General features: G+C 33.5%; 1 protein-coding gene across 5 annotated transcripts in view; it reads left to right on the top strand.

Annotated features, from left to right (window-relative positions):
• Nucleotides 1-17,013, top strand: part of AGL (amylo-alpha-1,6-glucosidase and 4-alpha-glucanotransferase) — a 71,236-nt gene that overhangs the window by 17,560 nt on the left and 36,663 nt on the right. For all 5 annotated transcript variants that reach the window (XM_074381372.1, XM_074381370.1, XM_074381371.1 and 2 more), the window contains 15 exons: nucleotides 2,673-2,854; nucleotides 3,031-3,142; nucleotides 7,056-7,179; nucleotides 7,523-7,625; nucleotides 7,724-7,821; nucleotides 8,818-8,957; nucleotides 9,997-10,184; nucleotides 11,866-11,989; nucleotides 12,574-12,737; nucleotides 12,998-13,099; nucleotides 13,214-13,369; nucleotides 13,481-13,631; nucleotides 16,044-16,168; nucleotides 16,265-16,377; nucleotides 16,494-16,628. In XM_074381372.1, coding sequence (XP_074237473.1) covers nucleotides 2,673-2,854; nucleotides 3,031-3,142; nucleotides 7,056-7,179; nucleotides 7,523-7,625; nucleotides 7,724-7,821; nucleotides 8,818-8,957; nucleotides 9,997-10,184; nucleotides 11,866-11,989; nucleotides 12,574-12,737; nucleotides 12,998-13,099; nucleotides 13,214-13,369; nucleotides 13,481-13,631; nucleotides 16,044-16,168; nucleotides 16,265-16,377; nucleotides 16,494-16,628 — 2,017 coding nt within the window. The remainder of the gene's footprint in view (nucleotides 1-2,672; nucleotides 2,855-3,030; nucleotides 3,143-7,055; nucleotides 7,180-7,522; nucleotides 7,626-7,723; nucleotides 7,822-8,817; nucleotides 8,958-9,996; nucleotides 10,185-11,865; nucleotides 11,990-12,573; nucleotides 12,738-12,997; nucleotides 13,100-13,213; nucleotides 13,370-13,480; nucleotides 13,632-16,043; nucleotides 16,169-16,264; nucleotides 16,378-16,493; nucleotides 16,629-17,013) is intronic.

The following is a 17,013-nucleotide window of genomic DNA, read 5'->3' as shown; positions in this document are numbered from 1 at the left end:
CAGATGCCAAGACTCTTGCTGTTCTTATCTTAAATAAATGTATCTCCTTATGCTGAATGCCCTAAGATAATTTCCGGGGACTAAATTATTGTTTTTAAAATTATTTCTACCAATTAAATTGTTTTGCTGGAAACAGTGTTTATTGAGTTTCTTACTGCATCACTGCAGAAGTCCATATTTATTTTTTAATGTAGATATGTGTTAAAAAATAGTTTGGAGTTTGATTTTTCTTTCATGTAAAATTAGAAAAAAATACTTTCATTACCTATTGTTTAGAATTCTTTCATTTTACAGTTGATTTGTGTTTCAAAATATTGAGAAAAGAAACAGTTTTAGGATTTTGCTGTTTTAAAAACTGAGGACCAGGTGCAGTGGCTCACACCTGTAATACCACCACTTTGGGAAGCTGACTGCAAGAGGATCACTTGAGGCCAGGAGTTTGAGACCAGCCTGCTCAATATTGTGAGACCTGATCTCTACAAAAAATATTTTTAAGCCTGGGCACAGTGGCTCACGCCTGTAATCCCAGCACTTTGGGAGGCTGAGGCAGGCGGATCACCTGAGGTCAGGAGTTTGAGACCAGCCTGGACAACATGTTGAAACCCTGTCTCTACTAAAAATACAAAAACTAGCCAGGCGTGATGGCAGGCACCTGTAATTCCAGCTACTAGGGAGATTGAGGCAGGAGAATCGCTTAAACCCAGGAGGCAGAGGTTACAGTGAGCCAAGACTGTGCCACTGCACTCCAACCTGAGTGACAGAGCAAGACTGTCCCGAAAATACATACATACACACACACACATATATCTACCTACCTATCTATATATACATGTATATATGTGTATATATATATATATATATACATATATACACACACACACACACACACACATATATATATATATATATTTTTTAATTAGCTGGGTTTTTTGGCATGTACTTGTAGTCTTGACTACTTGAGAGGCTGAGGCAGGAGGATCACTTGATCTCAAGAGTTCAAGGCTGCAGTGAACTATGATTGCACCACTGTACTCCAGCCTGGGTGACAAAGAAAGACCCTGTCTCAAAAATAATATGTGAGGGCAGCATTGATATTTATTATTTTTTATTTATTTATTTTTGAGACACGGTCTCATTCTGTCACCCAGGCTGTAGTGCAGTGACACAATCTCATTTCACTGCAACCTCTACTTACTGGGCTCAAGTAATCCTCCCACCTTAGCCTCCTGAGTAGCTGGGACTTTAGGCACATGCCACCATGCTCAGCTAATTTTAAAAAATGTTTGTAGAAATGAGGTCTTGCTGTGTTGCCCAGGCTGGTCTCAAACTCCTGGGCTCAAGTGATACTCCCTCCTTGACCTCCCAAAGTGCTGGGATGACAGGTGTGAGCCACTGCACTTAGCCCGAGTATTTATTCTTTATAAGTGGAAATCCTAATTGAATATAAGTTATTACTTCATTTTGTCCTTTTAAAAAATACCTTGAATTTCAGTGATTGTGATGGTAAATCTCAGAGGAACTATCTTGGCGCAAATTTTGAGAATTACCCATTTAACTTTTATTACAACATCTCTGTTCCTTATGTAGCCTGTCTTCATCTGAGTGTTTATTATGGATATGACTAAACACTAAGTAAATAAATAATTTACTAAATAAATGACTGACAGTAGAAATAATAATGATTCTAAAATTATATAAGGGTGCTCAGCTTAGTAAATGAAGCATGAGCACATTCATTTCAGTAGCAGAGCAATGTTGTAAAGATTGCATATTCTAAAGAGGGACTTGACCAAGTTGATTCCTGACTGTCTGACTTTGGCTGAGTTACTTAACTCTCTGTGCTTCAGTTCCTCATTTGTTAAGGGGACATAACAGTATGTCCTAATTTGTGGGGTAGGAAGTGAGGAATAATAAATCAGCATATTTAACTGCTTAGAATAATTTCTGCTATGTGGTAAATATTCAATAATTATTACTTTTTATTTTATGTACACTAATCACATGCTCTTTAATGTGAATTCAGGGGAAATTAGTCCATTTTAAAGATCAAACAAATTCTATATAACTTACATTTGTTTTCAAATTAAAACAAATTATCTTTTTTAAAATAAATAGATATGAGGTCTCACTGTGTTACCCAAGCTGGTCTTGCATTCCTGCAGGCTATCCTTCTACCTCCACTCCCACAAAGTGCTGGGATTATAGGTATGAGCAACCATGCCTGGCCAAAACAAATTATCTTCCATGTTGTAAATATTTGGGATACTTTCCCAAACTCCTGATTCTGAAATATGAGCTACATTTGTATTCCTTGAGCATATTTCTTTTAGCACTTTCTCACTCTTGCTTTTATCCAGTTTATCAAAACAACATATTTCATTGACCCTTTAAGATTGGCCATACAAAAGTGTTACCTATGAGAGAGCTGCTTTTTGTTTCATCATGATTTTCTAAGCAGAATTAAAGTTTTTTTTAAAAAAGTACGGTGAATTGGCTGGTAGGATACCATAACCAAAGAAATAATTTTTCCTGTGACAGTATCATTATAAAATATTGATGTCTAATATAGAAAACAATGAGTGGTAGATGTTTATATTTTATTTCACCTCTAAACATAGATACAGCTTCAATTTAATAATGAGATTTTCCTTTGTGTCTTCTTTTTCCTTCAGCTGCTAATAGTAAATGGATCCAGGAACATCCAGAATGTGCCTATAATCTTGTGAATTCTCCACACTTAAAACCTGCTTGGATCTTAGACAGAGCACTTTGGCATTTCTCCTGTGATGTTGCAGAAGGGAAATACAAAGAAAAAGGAATACCTGCTTTGATTGAAAATGATCATCACATGAATGTCAGTATGTACAGAGGAGTACCACATTAAAACAGGAAAAGTTTCTAAAGTACCTGTTAAATAGATGGTTGAAAATTACTGAGAATCTATATTTTAATATGATGAACAGTATTTGGTGAAATGATTTTAAATAAATATATGTATATATGTATTTTTTAACTATTGACATTTTTCAGTCCATCCGAAAGATAATTTGGGAAGATATTTTTCCAAAGCTTAAACTCTGGGAATTTTTCCAAGTTGCCATCAACAAAGCAGTTGAGCAATTTAGAAGACTTCTTGCACAAGGTAAAGAATATACACTAGGATGTTCCTATCAACTTTAAGAAATTTAATATTGCTTATTAAGGGAAAACTCTCTTCTGAGTAACATAATTATTAAATATTTCATTGTATGATATTTGTATTATTTTTGATATTCTAAAACTGTGATTCTGTAAGCTGAGAGCAGAGACATCTAAGGGCATATCATAATAATACATAACACAATTATTTCCCCTGGGTACTGTATCTTACTGATAGTTCCATAGAATGCTCAGAGTATTGTGGGACCCAGTACATAGTTGTTAAATGTATGAATGGGAAGTAGGTAGAACAGGTTATTTCAGCTTAGAAAGGCTCAAAACAAGTTTTGAAACTGAGAGACGTGATAGTCTACTGTTGTCTATAATAAGAATCTTAACTGACATAGAAGGGCTTAGAGCTGATTTTGCCCACCATTAAGGCCACTTAATCACTAGTGATACTGAAGCCAGATAATGGCAAGATAACAAAAGGTAAATAAATGAGTCTTCTGTTAAGGGCATAATTAAGAAGTTAATGTGCCCCCTAACAAAATAAGATAGGGAAAAAATAGGTGAAATTAGAAGGTAGGGTTTGTAGGAGACAAATTAGAAAGGATTATTAAGAATGTATCTGTATTTCACATAGGTCAACCTAGCAGTGAGGATCTTGGGAAGATCTTAAAGATTTTTTTTCTCTTCCATAAAACAGAACTAGAGTGGGACCCAGAAATAGTGCCTTTGAAGCTCTAGGATGCTCAGTCAGATTCACACATCAACTTCTGCAATTGTATAACACTTTAATACAGGAATTTTTAATATTAACTTTTCTTCCTGTTTCATTTTACTAAAGGGCCTGTATCTTCCCTCCCTGCAGTAAGCTGCATTATTTACATGAAATAATATGTGCTCATTGAAAAGAGAAAAAGCCCAGTAGTTCAAATGTGTAAGAAAATAGAATGTATGACCTCCTCTGTCCCAAAACCCTACATCTCAGCTACTATATATTAATTGTTTCTTGTATTTAAGACTCTGGAAAAAAAAATTCAATTTTACATAAAATTTTATTTAATTCTATATATGTATGTATATAAGTTTTATATTTTTTATTTTTTACACGTGCAAATAGGACTAGGACATAAACTGTCAACAACTTGTTCTTTTAGTTGACTATGAATTTATTATAGCTAATTCTTTATTTTAACCCCTATATAGCAATATCCTATTTTTAAAGTACTTGAATTAATTTAACTAGTCTTTTTGATAAGTTGTTTCCAGTTTTTTCTTTTTTCATTCATTCATTCAATGCATATTCATTGAACCACCTACTACTATGTGCTAGACCAGGGGTCCCCAAACTTTTTACACAGGGGGCCACTTCACTGTCCCTCAGACCGTTGGAGGGCCGGACTATGCAAGGTGTGACACCCTTCACAGCCAGCGCTGCTGCCTCCACTATCCCAGACAGCGGTATACAGTGTCACAGGCCCAGCACCGCCTCCAGTGCTGTATACAGGGATGGCAGTGATCAGCCTGTGACTCTGTGTATACAGCGTCCTGGACATCTGCAGCAGCAGTGGGCCTCTTCTGTGGGAAGCCCCCTGCTGCATGTTTCCCCTATTATAAGACACCTCCTAAAAATAAGACAGCCCCTGTCTTTTGGGGGTAAAATTAATATAAGACAGGGTCTTATAATAGGGGAAACACGGTGTGTAGTAATGTTGGGGGAGACTTTTGGGCAAAGGGAGGTTATAGGGGCCATTATGTTGTTGTACGTTTAGGGGAGTATGGGGGCCATTGTACTGTGTAGTAATGGTTATAGTGCTTTGCCTTTCTTCCTACTTCTGCTGTTATTTCACACTGCTTCTGGTGATGTGTGGCGTCGCAGCTGCAGACCGGATGTGCGTCATATGATGCGCTTCTGGAGCCGTGATGCATGCATCCCGCGTCACCAGAAGTGGTACTGTACTTGAGCGATGCCGCGCTTTGGACTACAGATCTGCATCCTGTGCTCCTCTCACTGACCACCAATGAAAGAGTTGCCCTTTCTTGAAGTGTGGCGGGGGCCGGATAAATGGCCTCAGTACATGCGGCCCACGGGCCGTAGTTTGGGGACCACTGTGCTAGGCATTCCCCCACGCATGAGGATTCAGTGGTGATCAGAACAAAGTCCTTGCTAGGTAAACTCCCAGTCTCATAAGCTGTACTGCAGAAAATACATCCCTGTTACTTACTTATGTGAGTCAATCTGAAGGATAAATTATATTAAACATGGAATTAATGAGTCAAAGCGTATACAAATTTCAAATTTCTTTTCACAGCAAGTTATACCAACTTAATATTTATCACTAACATTAGATACCATTAACCTTTATCATGTTTGTCAGTCTGTCAAAGCATACCTTATTTTAATTTACATTTCTTTGCTTATTAATAAAGTATATTTATATACATTAATTAGTTATATGTATTTCTTCCATTAATTGCCTGTTAATGTTTCTTCTGATTTTTCTGTTGGGTTGTCTCTTTTTTATATTGACATTATTATTCATTATTTCTTATTACACAGGCCTCAACTATATTCTCCTAGTATGTGCTTGATCTTTTAACTCTTGTTTATGGTGACTTTTTTTTCCAATGTAGTCAAACTCTTCAGTCTCTGATGGCTTCTGATTTCATATATGCTTAGAAAAGGCCTTCCATCAACATTCTCTTTTCTTCTAATCTTACATTTTTACATTTGAATATTTAATATACCTGAAATTTATTTTTGTATATTTTATAAAGAAGATATTTAACTTTATTTGGATTTTTAAAATTATATTGAGTTGAAAATCCATTTCTTTATACTGATTTGAAGTACCACCATAACACTTCACAGTGTATGGTAATATACAAAATATACCTCTGTTATCTGTGCTCTTCCACTGGTCCATCTCCTTTATTCTATCAATACTAAAGACTATTAGTTTATACTGATGGCATAGCTTTTTCTCTTTTTCAAACATTTTTTTTGACAGTTTTCATATATTTACCCTTCCAGATGAACTTTAGAAACTGAATTTTAAGAATTGATTTATATTTTATGCTGTTTTGTGAGGCGAAGGTAATAATCACTATACTATGGAAACCCATTATTTTATGTTATCTTGTTTGTGTGTTATAAGTCATTTCAAATTCTCTTTAGAATAAGCCAGATATAAATTAATTAGTTAACATAAAATCAAGTTCAGTGGAGACAATCCTGTACCAGTTCTTGATTTTATTACAAACAAGTTCCAGAAAAAGTAAAATTTTCCCCCAAAACCATTTATTTCCTTTTTTAATTTTTAAATTATTATCTAAGGAATGTAGTTATAGAAATGTAGAATGTAGAAATGTAGTGGTAGAAATGTAGAATGTAGAAATGGAAAAAAAAAGTAAGTATTAAAACAAACCTGTGTGCTTTTTTTAGAGAATACAAAGAAAATCAGGTTGTTATAATAAGACTTTAGGAAGCGAACTTCGAAAGCAATCTTGAAAAAGAACTGAAGTTAGAATATTTGGTAGCACCTGGGAGGAAAACGGGTTCCACTAAAGTCCTTAATGTGCTCAATCAATCAATTAATCAATCAAGTGAATGTTGACTTAGGCAGAAAACTGGGGCTGGGATTGAAATGATAGGAATCCTGTGTCTTTTGTCTCTCTGTATCTTTCTCCCTTGCACCACCTGTCCCATGTGTGTACGTGTGTGTGTGTGCGTGTGTGCGCACACACACGCACACAAAGATGGGAAGGGGAGGAGGTAGGAGGATACTTGTGAAACAAATATTTGTTTTATTTTCAATGAAAAAATTGTAGGCCAAAAATTAGAAATTAGTGACAGTTATAATCTCTTTGTGGATATTTGCATTTAAGATAACATCTTTTCTTTCTTTTAGGAAATAGGAGAGTAACCAAGTCTGATCCAAACCAACATCTTAAGATTATTCAAGATCCTGAATACAGACGGTTTGGCTGTACTGTAGATATGAACATTGCACTAGCGACTTTTATACCACATGAGTATGTAATGTGTGTTTTCTTTGAAATAAATAATATTACTTGCAAACCTTTATGGCTAGTATGATTTTCATACTACTTATTAAAAATGCTTAGTAGAAAACGAAACAAAGTAATTCACCATAATTCTACCGTTTCAGCACATGACATTGTCCCACTTTTTCTGTACGTGGACCATGTTCCTATACCTGTATATAAAAATTTCTACAATTGAAAAACATCATCAGCCATAATTAAAATCCTGATGAATATATTTAAGGTTTCTCTGACCCCTGTTAGAAAATGTTTAAATACAGAATCTGTAACACCATTAAATACTATTTCTGCATTTCTCTATTTGCTCTAGCAATGGGCCAGCAGCAATTGAAGAATGCTGTAACTGGTTTCGTAAGAGAATTGAAGAATTAAATTCAGAGAGGCATCAACTCATTAACTATCATCAGGAACAGGTTTTACTTATTTTTGAACTGCTGTTTTTCTTTGCATCTTAGTACTATTTTGTTGTTGTCTTGATGATGATGATCTAACACAATTAAATGTTTTTCAGGCAGTTAATTGCCTTTTGGGAAATGTGTTTTATGAACGACTGGCTGGCCATGGTCCGAAACTAGGACCTGTGACTAGAAAGCATCCGTTAGTTACCAGGTGTTGCATTTTTGTTTTCTTCTTATTGATAGTTGACAATTGAAAATAGTATTTAACTTTTGAAATTAACCTAAATGTTTTATTTAACATGTGACTTCAGTACGTTTCTTAAATTGAAATAGAAATTTTGATTTGGACATAGGCTTAATATTAACTATTTTGTTAGGCAAATATTTTGTTAGAGAAACTGTCATCAGTATGAACCAATTTATAGTTACTATTTACAATGTTTTTGGAGGACTGCATACCTAGTAATAAATTCAGTGTTAAACCAATTAAGCAAGCATCTAGCTTCTTAATAAGTGATGTGAAGCATAGGTTGGGCAACTAGAGTGCAGTAAAAGCCTTTGCATATCTTTACTTAGTCTTTTTTTAAAAAGTCTTTGCAAAGTAACGTCAGTGCTCAATGCCTCAATTATTATTATTGTTGTTATTATTATTATTATTATATATTTTTTTGAGATACAGTCTCGCTCTGTTGCCCAGGCTGGAGTGCAGTAGTGTGATCTCAGCTCACTGTAATCTCTGTCTCCTGGGTTCAAGTGATTCTTCTTCCTTAGCCTCACAAGGAGCCAGGACTGCAGGTGTGTGCCACCACACCCAGCTAATTTTTGTAGTTTTAGTAGAGGTGGGATTTCCCCATGTTGGCCAGGCTGGTGATCCGCCCGCCTTGGCCTTCCACAATTCTAGGATTACAGGTGTGAGACACCACAATTGGCTGCCTCAATGATTTTTAAAAATAATTTTATGAGGTTTTAAAAATTATTTAAAATGTTAGCCAGATACGCTGTTGTGTTAACTCCCTGTTCCTCACACCCCACTAGCTTTACTCAAAAAGCCTATTGAAGATTTTTGACCTTTATTGAAGTTTTTTCTATAAATGACATCAAACTAATTTTATTCATTATAAAAGAACTTTAGTTTTAATATTGCAAATTCAAATTCTCTCCAAGAAGTTTCTTTGTATGGATTTAATATTTAATTATATTTCCATAGATATTTTACTTTCCCATTTGAAGAAATGGACTTCTCCATGGAAGAATCTATGATTCATCTCCCAAATAAAGCTTGTTTTCTGATGGCACACAATGGATGGGTAATGGGAGATGATCCTCTTCGAAACTTTGCTGAACCAGGTATATCGCTTTTAACTTCTCTGTGGATAGGGAAAGAATAGATCATGGCAAGGTCAAAATAAAATCTGCTTTATAGATTTTCTTCCCCATTAGTCTGCTGGTTTTTAAACTATTTCACCATGAAGGTACCAAAGGTACATACAATTTGAGAAATAAAACATGGAGTCAAAAAAAAAGAAGTTCATCTTCTTTCCTCTCCTTTGCCTTCCTACCTCTTATCTTCTCAAACAGAATAGCTTTTATGTATCTGTTTTCTATATTGTGGGTCTACATAAGCTCTTATTTGGACAGAATATTATTGCATTTTTACAAACAAATTTGAAACCACTGCTATTACAATTACATTGCCGTAGGAGATATTTTCACTCATTGGCCAGCGGTATTAAGACATTTCAGTGGCGATTAAAACTAGAACCTAATGATTTTAGGCCCCCCTCACTCTTAGTGTCTTGTTTTTCTATAGCTGTTTCATTACCAGGAAGAATGTTGCAGGGGCCCATTGATATATTTATTTTTCAACATTTAAAACTAGGAGTCTATTTTCGCGACATTAAAATTAATTCAGAAATCTTATGTTTATTTTTAAGAGTATAAATTTGGGTTTAAGTGTCTCTGCCCTCTTTTTTCTAGCCATTCTAAATGAAAACAAGCCATTCTGCTGTATGCCATGAATTTAATATAACCTGTTGCCAAAAATAAGTAGAAGGGTGGAGATGGAACTTTAAATGTTTTTGGTAGAACTATAATTTTAAAAGGCCTATGATATTAACATTTCTGTTTTCCCTTATGAAGTGATTTGGGTTTTTGAAATTGAGGACAAATTTTTAGAAGAGACTATAAGCTAGAATTTTTACAGAATAGCTATGAGAAATTATTAATTTTTTAAAACTTTATCTCATGCCACTTTAGATATAATTTTAACCAATATATCATTTGTGGCAGAAATGATTAAAGCAATTTAAAAACCACAGTGTTTTCTTAAAGTAATTGTTTTCATTTTATTTCTTGAACCATTGAAAGCAATCTCTTTTCTTAACAGGTTCAGACGTTTACTTAAGGAGAGAACTTATTTGCTGGGGAGACAGTGTTAAATTACGCTATGGGAATAAACCAGAGGACTGTCCTTATCTCTGGGCACACATGAAAAAATACACTGAAATAACTGCAACTTATTTCCAGGGAGTACGTCTTGATAACTGCCACTCCACACCTCTTCATGTAGCTGAGGTACAGAAAAACAATTTATCCGCATTAAGGAAAGAAATTCAGCATTCTTTCCTAGCTTTCCTTAAGTAGACTATGCGGGTAAACGTTTCCTTTTGCTAGATGGATACCACCATTGATTTGGTGGTAGTATTTAACACTATTGCATAGTTTGCATAATTCTAACAGTCTTTTGATGCAGTTGTTATGGAATACTGGGCTATAAAATATTTAACTAGTTAATTTAAAAATTTTAATTTAGGGAAGTTGATCATACTGTTTCTGATAATATCAAGCACAACCATATTGGCTACTGTAAAACAGAAAATGTTAATTTTTCTTATTTTTAGGCTGCTTTCAATATGTATTAGAAGTGACTGTGATGGTGAATAGCGTATTACATATTATAGTGGCTATGTAAACATTAACATTATAGCATATGGAAGCCAGTCTAGCCTCACCGATTTAATTTTTTAAAATTATTTATTAAAATATAATTGTAAACATCCTCTTTGGGCTCTTTACCGTAACTTCTGAACAGTGCCAATACTTGCAGTATTACCTTCTCTCTAATACAACTTGGTAATTAAACTCATAATTTTCATCCTGCTCATAAGATTTTTTTTGTTATTTTTAGAAACCCTACAGTAGCACTGCTTATAAGATCTTTCATAGTTTCCTAGTGACAAGTGTCACTTAGGTGTTCTTTGGAAATGTGTGTTTATCTGAAAAATATCTATTTCTCTAATATGAAAAAAGTATTATAATGTGTATGTTTCAAGTCCTGTGATGAAAAATTGATTTGATGTGGAGGGATCTAGTAAACAGAAGTTAAGGTGGTTGAACATTGTTTAGGTCCAAAAAATGACAGGGCTTTATTTTATTTTGCTTTTAGAAACAGCAAATATATATATATATATATATATATATATACTTCTAAGATTGTTACATGGCAGAAAAGGATGTTCTCACTTAATTTACTTAACTTTAAATTACAAAATCTTCTAGGATTCTACTTGTTACCTGATAGAATTTCAAGTATTTCATTAACCTTTGTGCAAATGTTATGTTTAACAGTTTGGAACCCATCTGATTTTTTATTATAAACCAGTATTTCCTGATTCTCAGCTAGACAGATAGCACCAGTTTTAAACGTAAATCACACAAGTGGAAATTGTAAGGTGTAAGAGTATCATCTGTAGGAGAAACTGGCTTCAGTCTGGTCAGACAGACCTAATCTTTCCAACAGCCAAGTAATTCACCATCGGGGAATTTATGAATAATTATTTAGTCAGCCACCTGGAAATTAAGTCTGATTAAAGGTATTAAAAATAAACAAAAAACAGGGGGAAAGCCTAACAGAATTGCAGTGTTATGATTTACATTTAGTAATATGACACTAACATTTTTCTTCTTCTTTTCTACTCTGGTGTCGCATATCTTTGCAAAATCTAATCTTCCTTTTTAACTGTTTTCTTCTCTTTATAAGTTCTCTTGTTTCTATGTGTTTTGGTGTGCTTGATATTTTCTTATATATGTACAATGAAATTTTATTTGGAAATTTTTGAATTTCCATTTTATCTTGCTGCATATTTTTCTATGTCAGATCCATGCCTCCTTTTGTCTCCTTCCTTGCTTTTATCTTGTTTTTCTCTTTGTTTTCTGTTGCATTTATTTGTTACATTTGTCACTGTGCTTTTTACAGTACATGCTGGATGCTGCTAGGAATTTGCAACCCAATTTATATGTAGTAGCTGAACTGTTCACCGGAAGTGAAGATCTGGACAATATCTTTGTTACTAGACTGGGCATTAGTTCCTTAATAAGAGGTAGGCTTGTTAGAGTGTATTTCCCATCTAAAACTTTAGCTTTTGTTTAAGTAGATTAAAGGATTTAATAGCTTCATATGCAATGCTTAATAATTTTTTAACACAGTTAATGTTCTTTTAAATAGTTTGTATGACATATTCTAATATTACTCAGTCTATTTTTATCAGTATAAATTTCTACTTTGGGGTAAGATACCTCATTTCAAATTGAAAAACCAGTAGGATGAACTAAAGACTCACTAACAAAACAATTTTGTTGTTGTTGAAAATATGCAAACCTGTTTTTCATCTTCTACTGGGAGATACGGTGTGATGTTTACATGTTTTATAATCAATTTTGTATAGCTTACATCCCATTAAACAACATATGTTCCCTTTTCTTTACATGAGTCATTTCTCCAGTTAAATTATGGGAAAAAGTTTTTCGTCACTTTAACTAGTAGACATTTTTTTAAATTGCTAAAGCAGTTTTATTTTTTATAATATTGATGTCTTTATTTTGAAAATCATTTATGATAAGAAATCTAACCTCTTCCTGGACATAAATAATGAGGATTGTTAAAATATTCTGTAATGCTCTGCAGAGGCAATGAGTGCATATAATAGTCATGAAGAGGGCAGATTAGTTTACCGATACGGTGGAGAACCTGTTGGATCCTTTGTTCAGCCCTGTTTGAGGCCTTTAATGCCAGCTATTGCACATGCCCTATTTATGGATATTACCCATGATAATGAGTGTCCTATTGTGGTAAGCACCTAATCTTTTTCATGTACTTATTTTGATATTTAACTCTCTTGGTCACAATTATATCCATGTACCTCAAAATAGTGTCAGATTTATAACTGATTTATAGTACATAATTTTCAGAATGTTTTCATTGTTTAAAAGCAAATCAATTTACCTTATGAATTTATTTATATAATTATCCTTTTACTTCATTATGCTACAGAATGGCACTTTGCATTTGAAAGAAAGTAAACTTTTGCTTTGTTGTTGTTGTCTTCTAGCATAGATCAGCATATGATGCTCTTCCAAGTACTACAATTGTTTCTATGGCGTGTTGTGCTAGTGGAAGTACAAGAGGCTATGATGAATTAGTGCCTCATCAGGTTTGTTTATATGCTGTTTTTTAAAACCTACATGACTAACAACTTTGTGCATTTTTATTAAAAAAAGCTCATTGTAATTAAAATGTATTCATGCTAAATTTTGCCTTTGTCCAGATTTCAGTGGTTTCTGAAGAACGTTTTTACACTAAATGGAATCCTGAAGCATTGCTTTCAAATCCAGGTGAAGTTAATTTCCAAAGCGGAATTATTGCAGCCAGGTGTGCTATCAATAAACTTCATCAGGAGCTTGGAGCCAAGGGTTTTATTCAGGCAAGAAATAATAACATTTTTTCTTCAGGTTCAATTTCAGAGGAAGTCTTTCCAGTTTGAGTACTGATTTCCAGTTTGAGAGTTAATCTAGTTGTTCTTTCTGCTTCTCAGGTGTATGTGGATCAAGTTGATGAAGACATTGTGGCAGTAACAAGACACTCACCCAGCATCCATCAGTCTGTTGTGGCTGTATCTAGAACTGCTTTCAGGAATCCCAAGACTTCATTTTATAGCAAGGAGGTGCCTCAAATGTGCATCCCTGGTAAGGCAATCTAAAAATTGTTATTGTATTTGTATTATATCATTATATTAAATTATATTGTAATGTTATGGTTATATACCATGTATATATCTTATATAATATAACACAGTGCCACTGTGGTTGTACTTGAGAAAAAGAATTAAACATTTTTGATAACTTGGCCAGGCATGATGACTCACACCTGTAATCCCAACACTTCAGGAGGCTGAGGCAGGCAGATCATTTAGCTCAAGAGTTCAGGACCAGCCTCAGCATTATAGTAAACCCTATCTCTACCCAAAAAAGTACAAAAAATTAGGTGGGCATGGTAGTTCATGCCTGTTGTCTCAGCTACTCCTGAGGCTGAGCTGGGAGGATCACCTGAGGCCAGGAGGCAGTGGTTGCAGTGAGTTCAGATCCTACCACTGCACTCTAGCCCGGGGGATAGAATGAGACCCTATCTCAAAAAAAAAAAAAAAAAAAAAAGAAAAGAAAAGTTTTGGCAACTTATATTTTTACTGCATGGAACAAAACCTAGACAGAAATACTTTCAAATGTTAACATTTTTTGAGTTGTGAAACAATTTTGTTTATATTTTAATATAGTTCCTAATTTGAATAAAATGAACATGTATTTCTCTTCTACCAGAAGAATAATTATATATATTTGTGTTAGTGTATATCTATGTACATGTGTATATGTGTACGTATGTCTTTGTGTGTGTATATGCACAAATATACATACAAATATATAAACTAACATGGAAAATAACCTAACCTTACATTTAAGCTTCTCGTAATCCATCCTCATCTACCATCTTAGCCCTATGTCAGTCCACTATTTCAAACAGATATTTTTACTTATCCCCAAATACTATGTGAATTGTCTGGATCTTTCAAGGTCTAAAGTTACACCTCCTTTGCTCAGTGATCTCTCTTCTGAACATACACTAATTATAGTCTCTATATAGTCCTTTGGCATAGAGAGTCAAATATAAAATTATAAAATACATCCCTGAGCTATGTCCTTAATATTACTTGAATTTTTTCTGGATATGTGTATTTTAATTTTTTTACTTATGTAGTATGCTATAGCAGAGCATGCTCCTGTATATGCAGCAGCTGTCAAAGTTTGTTGATTGAGCAAATGAAAATTCCCATAAAAATCATATTCTGTATTGGTTTCTAGTTGCTGAGTATGCATAGTTCCTGTTTTTAAAAATTAATCAACCTGAATACCTAAAAGTTTCTTTAATTGTTCACATATTTATATTCACTGTCCTCATCTGATCTTTGCTAATATATGTATTGAGTTTTATAGGACAACAATCACTATGCAAAATATTATCTCAGGTTTTGTTTTGGTCACTGATCATTCTTAAAACATTCTCACTTGTCAGTCCACAAAATTGTGTTTTTTATTTTGTTAAATGTTTTTATTCCCTTTTACATATTCTTTAGTGTGTTTGGAAGTGTTATTAAGTTTTAAATATGCACTAAGGATAATTTTTTTCTTTTAAACAATTTTCTTAGTATATATTTACAGAGGTAGAATTCCTCGGTCAAAAGGTTCTGTTACCAATTGCAAGATTAATAATTTAAAGCTTAAGTCATTTAAAGTGAGGTTGAAATGTTATATAATCCATTGACCCAGCAATTCTGTTCCTAGGTATGTATCTGGGAAATTTTCATACATTTCCATTTGAAGATATGCACAAGAATATTTATTGCAACATTATTTATAATAGAGAAAAATTAGAGAGACAACCTTAATAGAACAGATGTATTTGGTATATTCATACAGTAGAATATTATTTGGCATTTGAAGTAAATGTTTTATATATGTATATGTTTTATATATATATATATATATATATATATATATATATATAACTTGAATTCATTTTAATAAAACTTGGAAATAGGGAAAATAATATATGTTGTTTGAGGAAACATGCATGTATAGTGAAAATGCCAGGAGCAGTGAGCACCAAATTGAATTGAGGTTGCCTCTGAAAGTAAAGAATGGGTACACATAGGCTTTACTTGTATTTGTAAATTTTTCCTTGAGGAAGTAGGACCTGGGTTTAAAAAAAAATTTTTTTTGTATCTGAAAAATTCCAATTATTTTTAAAAAAATATAAGCTTTTCAAGTGATTTGCTTTTCTCTGCTCAAAATTAGGAAGTTGTTCCCAGAGCTAAGCTATTATTTTGATGTTTCTATTTCAAAAAAAGCTTTGTTAACTAAGTTGTAATTTAAAAAAAAAATGTAAAAATGCACCTTGGGTAGAATCATCTACTTTCAGACTTTTAAAAAAATTTTACTGATATTTTATTTTCAACTTTAAGTTAAACGATTTGAAACCACTTTAGCCTTCCTAATTTCAGGTGATTCCATGTGAAATTTTGTTAAAATGTTTTTATGTATTCCTAGGCAAAATTGAAGAAGTAGTTCTTGAAGCTAGAACTATTGAGAGAAATGTGAAACCTTACAGGAAGGATGAGAATTCAATCAATGGAATGCCAGATATCACAGTAGAAATTAGAGAACATATTCAGGTATTTGGGACTCTTATCTTGCTACTGTGTTAGGCATTTTAAGAACATTAGAACTGTTTGTTGAACTGATTTTTTTAATGCCATTTTTTTTTCAAGCTTAATGAAAGTAAAATTGTTAAACAAGCTGGAGTTGTCACAAAAGGGCCCAATGAATACATTCAAGAAATAGAATTTGAAAACTTGTCTCCAGGGAGTGTTATTATATTCAGGTATGTAAATGGAACTCAAACTGTTGAATTCACTTATATTTAAAATAGTTTGCATATACTGTTACATTTGAATAAATTACCCCCCAAAATTAACCATTTTTTATTAACATTTTCAGAGTTAGTCTTGATCCGCATGCACAAGTTGCTGTTGGAATTCTTCGAAATCATCTGACACAATTCAGTCCTCATTTTAAATCTGGGAGCCTAGCCGTTGACAATTCAGATCCTATATTAAAGATTCCTTTTGCTTCGTAAGTATGCCTTATTTGATAGAGATTTGCCACTTTAATAAGTAAGTTACCCCTTGACTGAATTAAGCAGTTTTAAGGATCCTCTGTATCCTTCCTATTCAAAGTATGGTCCAAGGGCCAGCAGTGTCAGCATCGCCTGTTGTTAACATTTTACCCAATTGCTTTATAATTTGTGTGTGCCGGTATGTGCACTCTCTATAGATACAGATACACACATGCCTACATACACACACATAAGCATCTCTATACACAAACACAGTTTCTCTGAAGTATCTGAGACTAAGTTGCATATCTCTTACTCTGCCACATCATTTTTTATTCTACATTATTTTTTATTCTAATTACTTTACCATAATTTATTTAAACAGTTTTCACTTTTGGACAT

This window comes from Saimiri boliviensis, chromosome 11, assembly GCF_048565385.1.
Source record: "Saimiri boliviensis isolate mSaiBol1 chromosome 11, mSaiBol1.pri, whole genome shotgun sequence".
Lineage (NCBI taxonomy): Eukaryota > Metazoa > Chordata > Mammalia > Primates > Cebidae > Saimiri > Saimiri boliviensis.
Note: the sequence above shows the minus strand (reverse complement) of the source record. Positions and strands in the feature narration are given on the sequence as shown.